This window comes from Bos javanicus, chromosome 22 (assembly GCF_032452875.1).
Source record: "Bos javanicus breed banteng chromosome 22, ARS-OSU_banteng_1.0, whole genome shotgun sequence".
NCBI lineage: Eukaryota > Metazoa > Chordata > Mammalia > Artiodactyla > Bovidae > Bos > Bos javanicus.
The window spans coordinates 43,036,861-43,050,677 of NC_083889.1; the positions used below are offsets into that span (position 1 = coordinate 43,036,861).

Below are 13,817 nucleotides of genomic sequence, written 5' to 3' on the forward strand. Positions count from 1 at the left end.
CCCCGACCGGCGGGCCGCGCACCGTGTGAGACTGCAGGCTCTGGCTCGCCTCGATGGCCGCTGTCAGCGGCACCGTGTCGTCCAGCAGCACCTTGCCGGCCGGCAGCTTCTCCATGAAGGCCATCCCGGGACTCGGGTCCGCCACCGCCTCGGGACCTGGGGCAGGAACCGGGGGCGCCGACTCCTGCCGCCCGCCGGGCTCTGCTGCCGCCGCCGCTGTCAACACGCGCCGCCCCACGCGCCGCCGCCGCCGCCCGCCGCGCCCGCGGGGTCCTAGCGCCGACCCGCCCCCTCCGCCTTGGCTGTCGGCACAGGCAACCCTTTCGCGCTGCCACCTCCCGCGGGGTCCTAGGGCCAAACCGTCGCTGTCACAGCTGTCCTGGATCTGCGCCTCCAAGCTCCACGTAGCCGCACTGAGAGCTCGGTATCCTCAGCACCGGCCTCAGATCTCGGGACAGTTCACCCTAAGCCATCACCCCCAGAGGTCCTCAGAGCCTAAGAGACGGCGTCTTGGGCTCAAGGCTCAAGGCTCCCGGAACGCTCAGGCCCAAACAATCCCAAACATTTCCTTGATGGATTTCTCATATTAGGCCCTCAAAACTGTACACCCTGACTTACAACTGACCCTTTCCAGGCCTCCCAGGCCAAAGAACCCTAAGACCCAGAAAAATGGACCTTCAGAATGGGAATCTCATGCTGTGCCTTGCAGACCCACAAACTTTCTACAAGCCCCTCAGATTCAGATTTTGTGGGGAATTCTCGAACGTGGCTCTTCAGACTCAAAAACCTAAGAGCTGGGCCCTCAGAATTGAAGCCCTAAGACTCCAGTACACTCAGACCCAAAGCTCTTTGAACTGGAGCCCCTAAAACCTGGGCATTGGTCCAGAACTCCCAGCCTCTACCCTCTGGCCCAATTCTAAGCTCAGCACACAAGGCCTTCAAACTTTCAACCTCAGACTTGGGGTGCTCCATCCCACAGTACGGGCTCCAACTTCAAAACCCAGAGCCAGAGAACTTCGATCAACTCAGACCCAAATCTGCCCCAATCTGCCTGAACCCAAAGCCATGATTCTGACCCACCCACAGTGCTGTTTCCCAAGGCAGCATCCCAGGACAAGAGAGAGAGCTGGAATTAACAGCTGTGTGACCTTGAATTAGTTACCCAACCCCTCTGAGCCCCAGCTCCCCATCTGTAACACCGAGATAATAAAGCAGCAGCCTATTAAAACTATGTATCACTTAGGGAGGGTTCACTTTTTACTTCTGTTTAAGGCAAATGCATTATTTCATTAACAGATTCACAGAAACCAAAATTTGGCTTTAATCATTATTCATATCATGTGGGCTGACCGGAGACAAGGCTCTTCTTGCATACTGCTGGGGGAATATAAATTGGGGCATTTATGCACTCAACAATTATTTACTGAGTACTTAACCATGTAAGAGGTCTGGCACTAGCAGCTGGGATTTGATCACACACATCAAAATGTCCTCACCCAGTAATCCTGCCTGTAGATTATCCTAAGGAGACATTCAGAGATCAGTACAAATACATAGCACTCAAAGGTATATATCTAACACAGAAGACTGGACAGATCGTGATACAATCATAAGTATTTTACAAAGGTTTAAAATTAGATTATCAAAGGATATTTAATGATGTTGGGGAAAGCCCTAGATACAACAGTAAGTAGGAAAAAAACCCAATATATGCATTTTATGATTTCAAGATTTTAAAATGTTCATAGGAAAAACATCAGAAGGAAGCCCACCAAAATATTAGCTGAGGGTCTTTAGTAAACAGAATCATGATGCTATTTTGTTTTTCTGCACTTTTCAAAATGTCTCTAAAAATATTTTACTTGTATGTTTAGGAAAAAACATAACAATATACAACTGAGTTGCAAAGGTCATCAAATGACAGCCTGTCCTCTTCCTTACTAAGGAAATGAAACTGAAAGTCAGAAATCAGGTATTTGATGAATGAAGCCAGGGACTAACAACTCTAAATCTAGGCTTTCCTGTTCTCGAGGAATTCTTGCCTGAAGCCTCTGAGAATAAAATACTATAGCAGCCTTATAATCTCATCTACCCAAATCAGTGCCCTAAAGAGCCTAGACTTAACTGGATCCCTGGATCCTCTGGAGACTAGGCTACGATAGTCTGAAAAGCCATTTGGCTTTTGAATGTGGCGAAACTCCCTAGTGCAGAGCTGATGTGAATCAAATCTACTTTGCTTCCAGTCTCATACTGGGTAAAGCAAATGAGATATGCAGTACTTCTGTTGCTATATACATAACTACTCAGGACTGCAAGGGAAAATAAAGAAAGATTTATATTCTTGTATGCTGCCAAATGTTTAGATAGTCCACAGGTTGTTAAACAGCTTGACATTTGGCCAGACTGACTGAAAATAATGATTTTTAGTGAAGACGCTTCTGGACCTGGCAACTGTTCTACAAATCCTCATAGAACCTAGTGAAAAACTCAGTGGTTCCTAAGCAGCATCGCCTCCCCATTCAGAATTATTTTCTTTCTTTAAATATTCATGATCTGGATTAAAAAAAAAAAAATTCAAGTCACTTGTGATCATTCTTACTTCCCTTACATACTGGAATTTTTCATCACATCGCAGAGGAATTTTGCTCATGGTTTATAAGGTCATGTGAACTGTGGCCTCACTAAGAGCCACCCAAGAAATTGACTGTGGCCTAGAAATCGACTGTTTGTGGAGCCTTCTATTAATTCTTTTCTATCTATGTAGTGTCCACATTCGTCTTGGGTTTTCTTATGATTTTTCTGCAAACCAAAATTTCTCTGAAGATGTTGAGAATTCTGGTCTCTGTGTGTGTAATCCATAGGAAGAAAATCCAAGGACAAAAGGAGTGAAACATCCGGGACCCTGGAGACACTCAAATGCAGCCCCAGAGTAATTTCACGGCACTTGCATACAGTCAGTTAAAAAATTATGCCAGCACATGACGCATTCAGAGTGGCACAGCTGCTCAGTGACTGTCAACCTTTGGTAGAGTATGTTTTAATATAAAAACTTAATAGATGTAATTTAGTAGCAATTTTCTTTGGGAGTAAATTGGTCTCTTAATCATGCTCTAAGAATGTAAAAAGAAAAATGTCTAATAATTCAGCACAAAATGAAAACCTGTGGTTACCTAAGAGGTACCAGTGGGCCTTTAGCAGTTCTATTTTTCTAGCTGAATACGCAAGATGAATGGTGGCTGTGGGGAGGCTTTCTCCCTGTTGCTACTTAAGATTCACTGCTCAGAAAAAGAAATGAGTGGCATTTCACCAATATGGAAATGTTTCTAATCAAATACAAAAATCTGTTAAGCAATTTTCCAGTCCATTAGGCTGCAATTGCTTACAATGGGTGTATTTCTGTGGTGATCAAACATCCTATAAACTGCAGTCTTATAACGCCCCTACATGGCAAGCACTGGGACAATCTGCCCTGCTCTTTCAGGTGGTACTTGGGTACTCACTTCTCTTGGTGACCCTGGACAGTCAAGGCCACTCTCAATTACTTGGAAGAGGATTTCCTATATGAGAGTCACTCGTGCTTTCATTAGAAGAGTCACTCTTTCTGGCAACTTGTAGAGAGCTCAAAATGAAAAAGCCAGCCAGCTAGTTTGTGTTATAGTCAGCTTCAACAAAGCGTAAGTGGTCTGAGAATCTTGGCTCAGCGTAAAAATAACAAGTCATCATTTACAGAGTCTCCCTAAATCCTTGCCTACTTCTCTGTTCCATCTTTTTTCGGTTTATAAAGATCAAAGACCATGACATCTATGGAGAATTAAAAAAAAAAAGAAACATTCCTACTGAGAAGCTACTTTAAGTTACACACTATTAATCAGCTATCCATCAGATCTCATGTACACAGTCCCCACCACGCCTGACTTGCACACAGTTTCATCCTTGAATAACTCTTTCAGTAATTCTGCTCTGAAGACACGCACTGAACATCAACTTAGAAAAAGTGCAGGCGATACGTATTGGTAGAAGCCATCAAGTAACAGCGAGGAAAACATTAAAACTGTAACAGGGAATAAGATCTAGAATATTCTAAATAGAAAAAAAATTATGTACGATGGTAGTTCCAAATACAAATGCAACATAATATACTATTATAGAAACTGATAGTGTTCCAGTATGGGAACATTTTAAGACCCACAGGGTAATGGAAAAAAGAAATGCTCTGGAGCCAGGCATGCCCATGTGAATCCCAGCTCCACTGCATACTAGCTGACAACCCTGGGCAAGTCATAGAGCCCATAAAATGGAACAGTAAATTCATAAAACTGTTTAAAGGATTAGAATTACTGTAGAAACCTGGCTTATCATTGAAAGAATGGTAACTTATAGTATCAATGATCACACCACACTCCACTTGCAGACCCATCCTTCAAGATTCCCATTAAGTCCCAGAGAATGAGTTCTGCAGGAACAGATGGTCTCAGCATCAAGTGTTTGGGACTCAAGTTCTCCGTTTTGTTTTCCAGTGTCACATCCAATTATCTGCATGTATCGTGTTTCACCTACACATACACCTTCTTTAGGTGAACCTGAAGCCGTATAAGCTTTCCCTTCTGAAACTCATAACGGTATCCTTGCTCTGCACCCTGATTTTGGTATTTTCCACATTACCAACACAAACTGGACTATGGTACAATATTAAACTACTCATTTATACACAACACTGCCCTCTGGTGATGAGAACAATTCTTTCTAGTAGTCTGTTTTAAGGATCCCCTTGATGTAAACAACAAAAAAAATCTAGTTAACCCATCCAGAAGCAGGAAAATTTTTTTCCAGGAAATGTGGGTGGATGCAACCAATTGATTTGATCTTATCTTCCTGATCAAAGCAACCAGCTGTGGTCTGAGCCACCATCTAAAGCCACAGGGCACAGATGGACTACTTGTATGTTCTACCACAGATTGTCTTAATAGTGCTGGCTGTGTACAGGATGACCAATAATAACAAATTAGGCACGTTTCCTCTCTAACACCCCTCAATGTTTAAGAACTTGGCCACCACAGTGTTCCTTCAATTTTTTTAATCTTACAATTATTTTAATAAAAGCATGTATTATTTATATAATGGGTGGGGACCCCCAAAATATTTTCAAGGGAGAGAGAAAATCACCTGGATTGCTAAAATAGAAACTCTGCACTCAAGATCTATTCCAGGTTTAGAAAACCAATGGAGACTGGCTGACATCCTGAAAGATTCATCTGTTCTTTAATTTTTGGCCAGATAGCTCCAAACTCAGGAAACCTGTAGCCTTGCTCACAGATGAGAATGCCAACAGCAGTAGCTGCTGTTCAGAGGCTGGGCCTTGTGCTTACCTATTTTTATCTGTCATCTCCAGCACTCCTGTATGGAGTCGCTATCACTGCTTTATAGATGAAACCAAGAGAGCTTGCAGAACCGAGTCCAAAGATGCACACAAGCCCTCCCCCAGTGACAGGAAAACAATCTGAAGGGCAGGTGACACTGAAGAGTCAATAAATCACCATGTTGGTGTAAACAGTAACAAATTACAATAAACTCTGATTCAGAAACTGCTGAAGAACAAGATCTAACAATATTTACTGTTAAAAGATAGGTGTTCAAAGATGACCTATCTTCCATCATTGCCTTTAATAATTAAATGCTTGCTATTTATAAACTCAGTGACTTTAGTAAATTCTTATTCTACACGGATATAGGTAGGTTTGTGTTATCTGAATGCAAATCTAATTAGGTTTGAAATCCTAAAAGTAGAACATTAAGCTAAACGATAACTTTCCTAACACTTTTTTCAGTTTTTTCTTTTTTCTTTTTTAATGGCACCTTATGGGAGCCTGGTTAACAGTGTGCAACCTTAGAATCACCTCTGATCTCCTCTGTTCACTTGTGTGTGTGTGTCTGTGTGCGCACGGGCGTGCTGTGCCACATGGCTTGTGGGATCCTACTTTCCTGACTAGGGATTGGATCCATACCCCTGGCAGTGAAAGCCTAGAGTCCTAACCACTGGACCACCAGGGAATTGCCTATTTTTTTCAGTGCTGAAAACCTAGATAGATGATGAATATACTTAAGCCAGAGTGAAGCCTAAGTGGACACTGGAACGTCTCTCTACCTGCTCCCTTCCCCCAGTACAGGTTTATGAGCCTGCACTTGATGAACAGCAATCCCTGTTTTCCCCAGAGGCTTTCAATAACAACACTGATGCCTGAACTTGTACCTCTAAAGACGTATTTCAGGATTTGGGAGCTTCTGGGACCATAACTTTAACCCAGCCTTCCATAACGGTCTTTTTACTTTCTAGTACAGAACATGATACTGCAATAATGGCAATGAACCGCTTTAGCTTTTTCACTTCTGCAGAAGCTAAAACAACTTCCCCAACATATAAAGGGGCTGGAAAGTTAATTTCCTGGGAAAGAAACACACAGCCTGGCCCTGGCATTTTAGTACCGAGGAGAGCTGAAATAAGTCCATTGATCAAAACTCCATGGACAATTGTCTTTCCAAATCTGGTGTGTTTTGCAAAATCTTCGTCTAAGTGCAAAGGATTGACATCCCCTGTTAATTCGGAGAAGGTGGCCACGTCCCTCTGTGTGAAGGCCCTCCTGAGTTCAGCCCGGTCTCCAACTCTGAGGTGCATGTGCCCTAAGGGCTGCCTGTTCAGCACTGTTTGGCTCAGGCAGATTCTCCTGTGAAGCCTACCCCACCAAAGGCGATGGCTGGACATTACTGGGAACATCTTCAGCACTCTCAAATCTCATCGACAGGAGCTTTTGGGCTGCTTCGGTCTCCAAACATTATGCTGGCACCAAAAAGTACTTTTGAGAGTGAGGAATATTTTCTCAAATTGAAGACTACTCAATTCAATACTAGTTCCCTACTATTGCCAGATAATGCAAGGAGAAATGGAGAAACCTGTAAGAGAGGAAAAGAAATTTTAAGGCAGTATCAGGAGAAAATTGCCTGGAAATCCAGGACAGTGTAGAAATATGCCCTGTTTTATAGGATAAGCCAAATCGATGCAGTAGCATTTTAAAGAGCATCTTGAGAGCTAGCCTGAGATAAATAAATGGGCATGACAAGCTCAGAGAGAACATTTCAATACATTAGGCACGAGGCATTAAGCAATAAAAGACTTTTCCACAGGTGTTCCAAGTTTTATCCCCAAACCTCTCCCATACACCTAAAGCCTAAGCATTCTGTCTCACGTTTTCATAACTACTGACACCCTGGGTTTTCCCCTCCCAGCTGGATGGCATTAGCCACACTAGATTTATGCAAGCAGAAATGGGACATGTATTAATAAGCAATTTGGTCTACTACTCAGCTTCAACTGGAGTATGTGAAGGTGTTTTTACCTGAATCACTCTGAAAGCACAGTTCTTGCCTTTATAGGATCCTAACAGGGTCAGAGAGCTCCACAATTTGACAAGACCACTATGGAAAGATCAAGAAAGCGTCAGTAAAGATTTGTTCCTGCAGCATCTCACTCATACTTTTTTCTGTGATGGTCCAGAAAGTAGTTTCTACCAGAAACCTGATTTAAATAAGAAAACTTTACAAATAAAAGCATACCATGTCAAGGCAGAGGACAGAATGAACCTCAATCAGGCATGTTTGTAAAATTTCCACTTCTGATTCTGCAACCATGACTATCAACTGGGAAACACTACAACAGTAAGTAAATCCCAAGTCTGGCTCTTTGGACTGTAAGTTCCTGGTGGGGAAGTGTTCACATTCTCCCCCATTTAAACTTTCAAAAGCTGCTTGGAGTTCACAGGGACAAAACTCTCCTCATTTTCAGAAGGGAGCACTTCTGTTTTTTACCATCCGTCTCTGCTGTTACACTAGAAGGGCTCCACCGTCAGTCATACCTGCTGCATATCCTCAGGATAGCTGACAGGGTCTTCTCTTCATAGGTCAGAACGTCCAGAGGTAAGGCAGCATCGACCTAAGTAGAGATGATGCCGTTAGCAGACGAGTATCATCCTTACTCTTGAACTCTAGTTGCTTTTCTCCTCCAAAAAATCTGTATTTTATTTAATGGTGCTGGAGCACGAGGCCCGCTTTTTTACAGCTCCCTCTGCCTGGATCATTCTTCCTATACCTTTCCATGTTGCTAAGACCTCTCTACTTTTCTCAAGTCTTTGTTTACATTGTCCCTTCCCTGATGCCCAAGATTAAGTTCAGTAGCTTGCTATGCTCTTTCACATACAGGACCCACCACTCCTTTCATAATACTCACCATTCTTGCCATTAATTGTTCACCATGGTTTCCTACTAACATAACCAACACCGACAGCCCATGAGGCACAAGCTATGTCTGTTTGTTTACAGCTACATCCCCAGGAATCAGGTTTCATACTTGACATATAGAAGGTGCATGGATTTTTTTTTTTCCCTCACACTTTTTACTTTGAAAAACTAAAGTCATATTACATTGCAAAGAAATGTACAGGAAGGTTCCATGCACCCTTCACTCAGCCTCCCACACTGTCAGCATCTTGCATAACTACAGTATAACATCAACACCGGAAAACCAAAATTAATAAATCAGAGCTTATTCTGACTTTGCCAGTGATACATGCACTCATTTGTTTACATGTGCATATGTGTAGTTCTGTGCAACACTGTCATATAGATTGTTTAAGGGAACCATTACCATAATCAAGATAAAGAGCTATACCATCACAAGGTTCTCTTTCAACTTGTCCTCAGCCCTCACATGCAAACACTCCTCTGTCTCCAGACTATATAGTTATGTATGATAATTACAGTATTTGGGGAGCATTATATAAATGGAATCACTCAACATAGCAAGCCACTTTTGGGGACTGGCTTTTGTATTCTGGCTGCACCAAGCCACGTGGCATGTGGGATGGTTCCCCAGAGAGCAAATCCTAGCCTCTGCAGTCAAAGTCTCAATCCTAACCACTAGGCCTCCAAGAAATGCCCACTTCTGCCAATTTTCTCATCAGACTGTGTTTCTTTTGAGTTTTAAGAGATCTTTATATATTCCAGATATCAGTCCTTATGTGGTTTGCAAATATATTCCCCTCAGTCTGTAATTTGTTTTTTCAGCCTCTGAACCAAGGCTATTGCAAAGAAAAAGGTTTTCATTTTGATGAGTGCTTGACAGATCTTAATTTAATAAAACATATGTACCAGGAAATAATTTCCTGAGAATCATCTGTCTTTGTTTTCTCTTCAAAACTCTACTTGTTTTCAAGTGAATGCTAAAACAGCGCTACTCACAAGCGCTGGTCTGTGATAAGGAGCCACACCAGAGTGGAAATTGACAATATCAGTGGACATACTGTTTAGTTCAGGTCACATTTTCTCACTGAAGACTCTCAGTAAAGGAAATGGTGTGCTGCCTGACATTCTGGTACAAGCCACTAATCCTCACAGTGGGCAAGAAAAAGAAAAAGAAAACAGTTTGCAGGTTGCCAGTCTGCACCACAGTTTGAGTAGCACTACACTAAACCGTCTGCTTCACAAGTTTCTTATCAACTAAAAGCCATATTAGAAAAAGCCTACTCAAAACTCATCACTTCTAAAACTCTGCTTCTGCAGTTTCAAATGTGGTTTTAAACTAATTTTTGGAAAAATGTCCTTCCTTCCAGTATGTCTTACAAAATCTTCAGGCTAAATCGCTACAGTCAGGTCCGATTCTGTGCGACCCTATAGACTGCAGCCTGCCAGGCTCCTCTGTCCATGGGATTCTCCAGGCAAGAAGACTGGAGTGGGTTGCCACGCCCTACTCCAGGGAACCTTCCCAACCTAGGGATCAAACCCGAGTCTCTTATGTCTCCTGCATTGGCAGGCAGGTTCTTTACCACTAGTGTCACCTGGGAAGTCCCTACAAAATCTCAGTGGTGTTCAAACTACCAAGTGACTTCATACCTCACCAAACAGGTCCTTTAGGGCTGAAATAAGCAGCTGTTTGAACTGCGCAGCAGTCAGTCCAACACCACCATCTTGAAATTCTCTGTAAGAAAAAAATTTTTAATGCACTGTGTTAAATTTCATACTACTCAGATTCATAAAAAAGTAATCAAAATAAAACTTAAGTAAATCAACTAAACTTCAATTAAAAAAATAAGAAACTTAAGGGACGGAACTTACAGGCGGACTTTCATGTAGTGGTACTCAGAGGGATTTTTGTAAACAATTCTTTCATATGTGGTAGCTGGGGCTGGCATCTTTTTCCAGTGCTGATCACATCTACCTTGAGTCAAGAAGGCTAAAAATTACAAAGATATAAGCCATTTTTCACTTTTTTTTAAAAAGATAATTTGAGCTATCTGATTTTTTAAAAGAACTCCTAGTACAATACCTCATCTAATTCTGGTCAAGCTGATGTTACCTGTATAGACACAAAGGAAATTTCTATATTTTACATATGCCAGACACTGTATTCTTATTTAAATCCCAGCAAACATTTTCCCTTACTGAGTACCCAGCTCTGTGCTAAATACTTCACATACTTTAGGTCACATCTTCAAAATGATCCCAGCAGGTAAATGCTATTAGTAACCCCATTTTTGAGATGAGAACATTGAGCGCTGGCAAAGATGGCTACTACCTGCCCAAAGGCACAAAGAGATTCTAACTGCTACTGAGTCCCCTCAAGACCACCCAGGCATGATGCCTCTTAATGCAAATAATAAAAATAAAAGCATCCAGGAGTACAATCTGGGACCTCTTCTTCTTTACTCTCAGTCAACATAGAACACGAAGAGGAGAATGAGGGGTGGCACCTCTGCTGGACTCCCCCAATGCTGAACCTGCCTGTTCTCTGTCTGGAGGCCAGGCCTGCACAGGGTTATTTGGCAGCCTCCTGAAAGACTGAGCTTCAACAGCAAAGGTCTGCAGAGGAATGTCTGGAATGGATACTCAAGCCATTTCTAACAGATATGGGACTTTCAAGAACTCAGAACACACTGGTCCCCCTGTACAGAATCCTGTCCTTGGCTCCACTCCCACCTCACTCTCACTCTGGACCTCTCCTACTCAGCCTTCACTTTTTAACTTAAAGTTCACCTCTTCCAGGAATATCATCTCTTCAAGGAGGTCTCCTCTGACACCCTGTTTTAAGTTCTCTTGTTATGGAGTCTTTTAATATTGCCTATTTATTTAATATCTGCTCCCCCCACTAAAGGGACCAGGAAACTGAGGCCCAACCATGGAAAGGGACTTTTTCAAAGTCACATAACTATAAACCAGCATTTACAAACACATCTCTGGGCCCAGTTCCACTCACTCCCAGATGATGACTGCAAGAGAAAAGGAGAAGTCAGGGTCAAGCAGCTACATCCAACCATCCATTCAACAATCATGAATATTAACTGAGTCTGGCACAGAATATTCAACCAACACTTACTAAAATACCTGACTGACCAATTGGTAGTAGTGTGAGCCCTGTATATTCAAGAGTATCTCTGATTTCAGACTGTACCTACTGCTTCTTTCCCCACCACCAGAGTCTTCCCTAACTAAAAGGGCAAGGAGAACAGGACTCTCAGTCATTCCACTTATTGCCCAGCACACAACAGCTATTTTTGAAGTGTTACTGAGTACTGTAGAAGAGTTGGCTGCCTGAGGCAGATGAGTGAGATTGGGGCTTAGGATGCCAATAACAACAAAGGCTCACACAGTATTCTGGAAATGGATAATGGTGATAGCTGTACAACAATATAAATGTACTTAATGCCAACAAACTGTACATTTTAAAATGTAAAATTTTATGTTACGTTTATTTTACAAAAAAAAAAAAAACAAACCACAAAACACTTAAGGAGCAGATGTTTATTGAGCAGTCACTTCTGACTGGCCTCTGATAGGCCTGAGCCACAGCGTCATTGACAGCACTGCCCTCTGCAGGTTGTCCTGAGAGTAAAGGAGAAGACGGCTGGGAAGCTCTCCCTTGCAGCCTGGCTCAGTCACCAGGCTCATCGGGAAAATGTGAGCACTTCCACGGTGGCTGTCATCACCATCTCTCAAGTCAGCCTTTTTGGTAGCTGCAGGGATACTCATAACCTGACTTATTAGTAACAAGTGTCCCTGCTTCCCTCCCCAGTCTCGTCTCTACAGCAGCCTGGATGACCCTGTTAAAAACTAAACAGGCCACATCATTCCTCTGCTCGAAGCCTTGCAAAGGTTCCCCTTTCAGAGTAAAGCCAAAGTCTTTACAGCCCTGTAACGTCCAACCTGATCGATACCCGGTACTTCCAACGCCTTGACCTCGTGTCTTACCACTCTCCCCTGCTCAGCTCCTTCCACCACGCCGGCCTCCCCAGCTCCAGCTTTTTCCTTCCGGTCTCTGGACGTATCTCCTAGCTTTTCCACATGCTAGAAATAATCTTCCTCCAGATAGCCACGTGGCTCACTCCCTTGCCTCTTTCATGACTTTGTTCAATTTCAGCCCCCGATCTGTTCCAGTGGCATTTTTCTCTTATGTCACCGCCCCGTGCCCCTGCTCTACTTTTTCCTCAAGGCATTCACCACCCTCCAATATTAACTGTCAAGTTCATTTGTTCTTTATTTCAATTTCCCTCCCCAGCCCTACTAGAATATACGCTCCAAAAGAAACGGGGTTTTCTGTCGTGTTCTGTTGTTTCCCAAAAACCTAAAGCAATACATCGCATAAGGCAAGCATTCAATATATGATTTTGAGACGAAATCAATGATTAAAAAAAAAAAGCTCTCGATTCCCTACTGTTGGGCAGGTGAAGACGTTTTCAACTTTTTCTAACTTCCGCCACTGATTTCGCGCCCGCCTGAGGCCAGGCGCATGCGCTCTGCACACGTGGTCTCGCTCAGTCCTCTCAGCCGTCCGGTGCGGCTGAGACCGTGTTGCAGAGAAGCCCGGGATGGTCCGCGACCCGGCCTCGCCTTAGCCCGTGGCGTCCGCGGCCGGAGCGGGAGATACCCGAGGCCGCTCCTCGCTGCCCGCCGTCCCTCCGCCTTACGCACGCTCCCGTGGCGCGCACGTCCATACGTCACCAGGGCGGCCAACTGAGCCCACTCCCGGAAAACAGTCGCCCCGCTGTGGGCTTCCGCCTACCGGCTCTCCGTCGGACTAGTCTGACGCCTCCCGGACTCTTACTCACTGCAAGAATCCACCAAGACGTGGAGCTACCGCGCAGCTTGCGGCCTGGGGAAACTCCGGGGTGTTTACGTTTGGCTCCTCTGCCCCGCCCCCGGAAGCGTGACATGGAGAGCGGATGTGACGCCACCGCGCGGAGTTCTCCTAAGGACCCAGGAGTAACTCTGAATCTGAGACTCGCCATGCTTAGTGCCCTCTAGTGCCCACTCTTGGAGAAGGAAATGGCAACCCACTCCAGTGTTCTTGCCTGGAGAATCCCATGGACGGAGGAGCCTGGTAGGCTGCAGTCCATGGGGTCGCACAGAGTCGGACACGACTGAAGTGACTTAGCAGCAGCAGCAGCAGTGCCCACTCTGCAGAAAGCCGTGTGTGCAGATGTCTGCGCGGGGTAAGGGACTCTGCCCAGGAGCATTCACTCACTCATGCCTTCATTCATTCAAAAAAATTTGTATCTGGCATCTCTTCTGGTGAGCATCTCCTATGTAAAGCACTCACCAAGGGCAAGACCCTTTCTCGGTGTCTCTTGTGGCTCCCAGCGCATAGTAGGTATTCTGTCTGGGTTAACATAAAAAGCCCAGATGGTTCTGTTTCCAAATGTAAACCAAGTATCATCTATTCGTTAACTGAATAAGTACTTGCTGAGCCCCTATTACGTGATAAGTACTGGGAACAAGAT

At 44.0% G+C, this 13,817-nt stretch overlaps 3 protein-coding genes across 25 annotated transcripts in view; all 3 read right to left on the reverse strand.

Annotated features, from left to right (window-relative positions):
- Positions 1-6,820, reverse strand: part of PXK (PX domain containing serine/threonine kinase like) — an 88,241-nt gene extending 81,421 nt beyond the window's left edge. For 12 of the 13 annotated variants that reach the window (XM_061397414.1, XM_061397413.1, XM_061397424.1 and 9 more), the window contains exon 1: positions 23-253. In XM_061397414.1, the coding sequence (XP_061253398.1) occupies positions 23-124 (102 nt within the window). In that variant the 5' untranslated portion in view covers positions 125-253. Of the gene's footprint in view, positions 1-22; positions 254-6,732 lie in introns of those variants that run through there. The other variant, XM_061397415.1, reaches the window with a different exon arrangement.
- On the reverse strand, positions 1,234-6,769 carry HTD2 (hydroxyacyl-thioester dehydratase type 2). Its single transcript, XM_061397467.1, has one exon. The coding sequence runs from the start codon at positions 6,767-6,769 to the stop codon at positions 6,263-6,265; it is 507 nt and encodes a 168-aa protein (XP_061253451.1). The 3' UTR covers positions 1,234-6,262.
- Positions 1,234-13,244, reverse strand: RPP14 (ribonuclease P/MRP subunit p14). Of its 11 annotated transcripts, none has more exons than XM_061397463.1 (7): positions 12,752-13,091; positions 10,370-10,399; positions 10,159-10,261; positions 9,937-10,021; positions 7,905-7,981; positions 7,389-7,467; positions 1,234-6,945 (listed from the first exon to the last, which is right to left on the reverse strand). In XM_061397463.1, exons 3-7 carry the CDS (start codon positions 10,233-10,235, stop codon positions 6,889-6,891), a joined length of 375 nt encoding a protein of 124 aa, XP_061253447.1. In that variant the 5' UTR covers positions 10,236-10,261; positions 10,370-10,399; positions 12,752-13,091; the 3' UTR covers positions 1,234-6,888. The 11 variants fall into 11 exon arrangements, with proteins under 11 accessions (XP_061253447.1, XP_061253448.1, XP_061253442.1 ...); XM_061397464.1 differs by having other exon boundaries at positions 12,289-13,091; XM_061397458.1 differs by having other exon boundaries at positions 10,159-10,276; positions 12,752-13,090.
- Between the last annotated feature and the right edge of the window lie 573 nt (positions 13,245-13,817).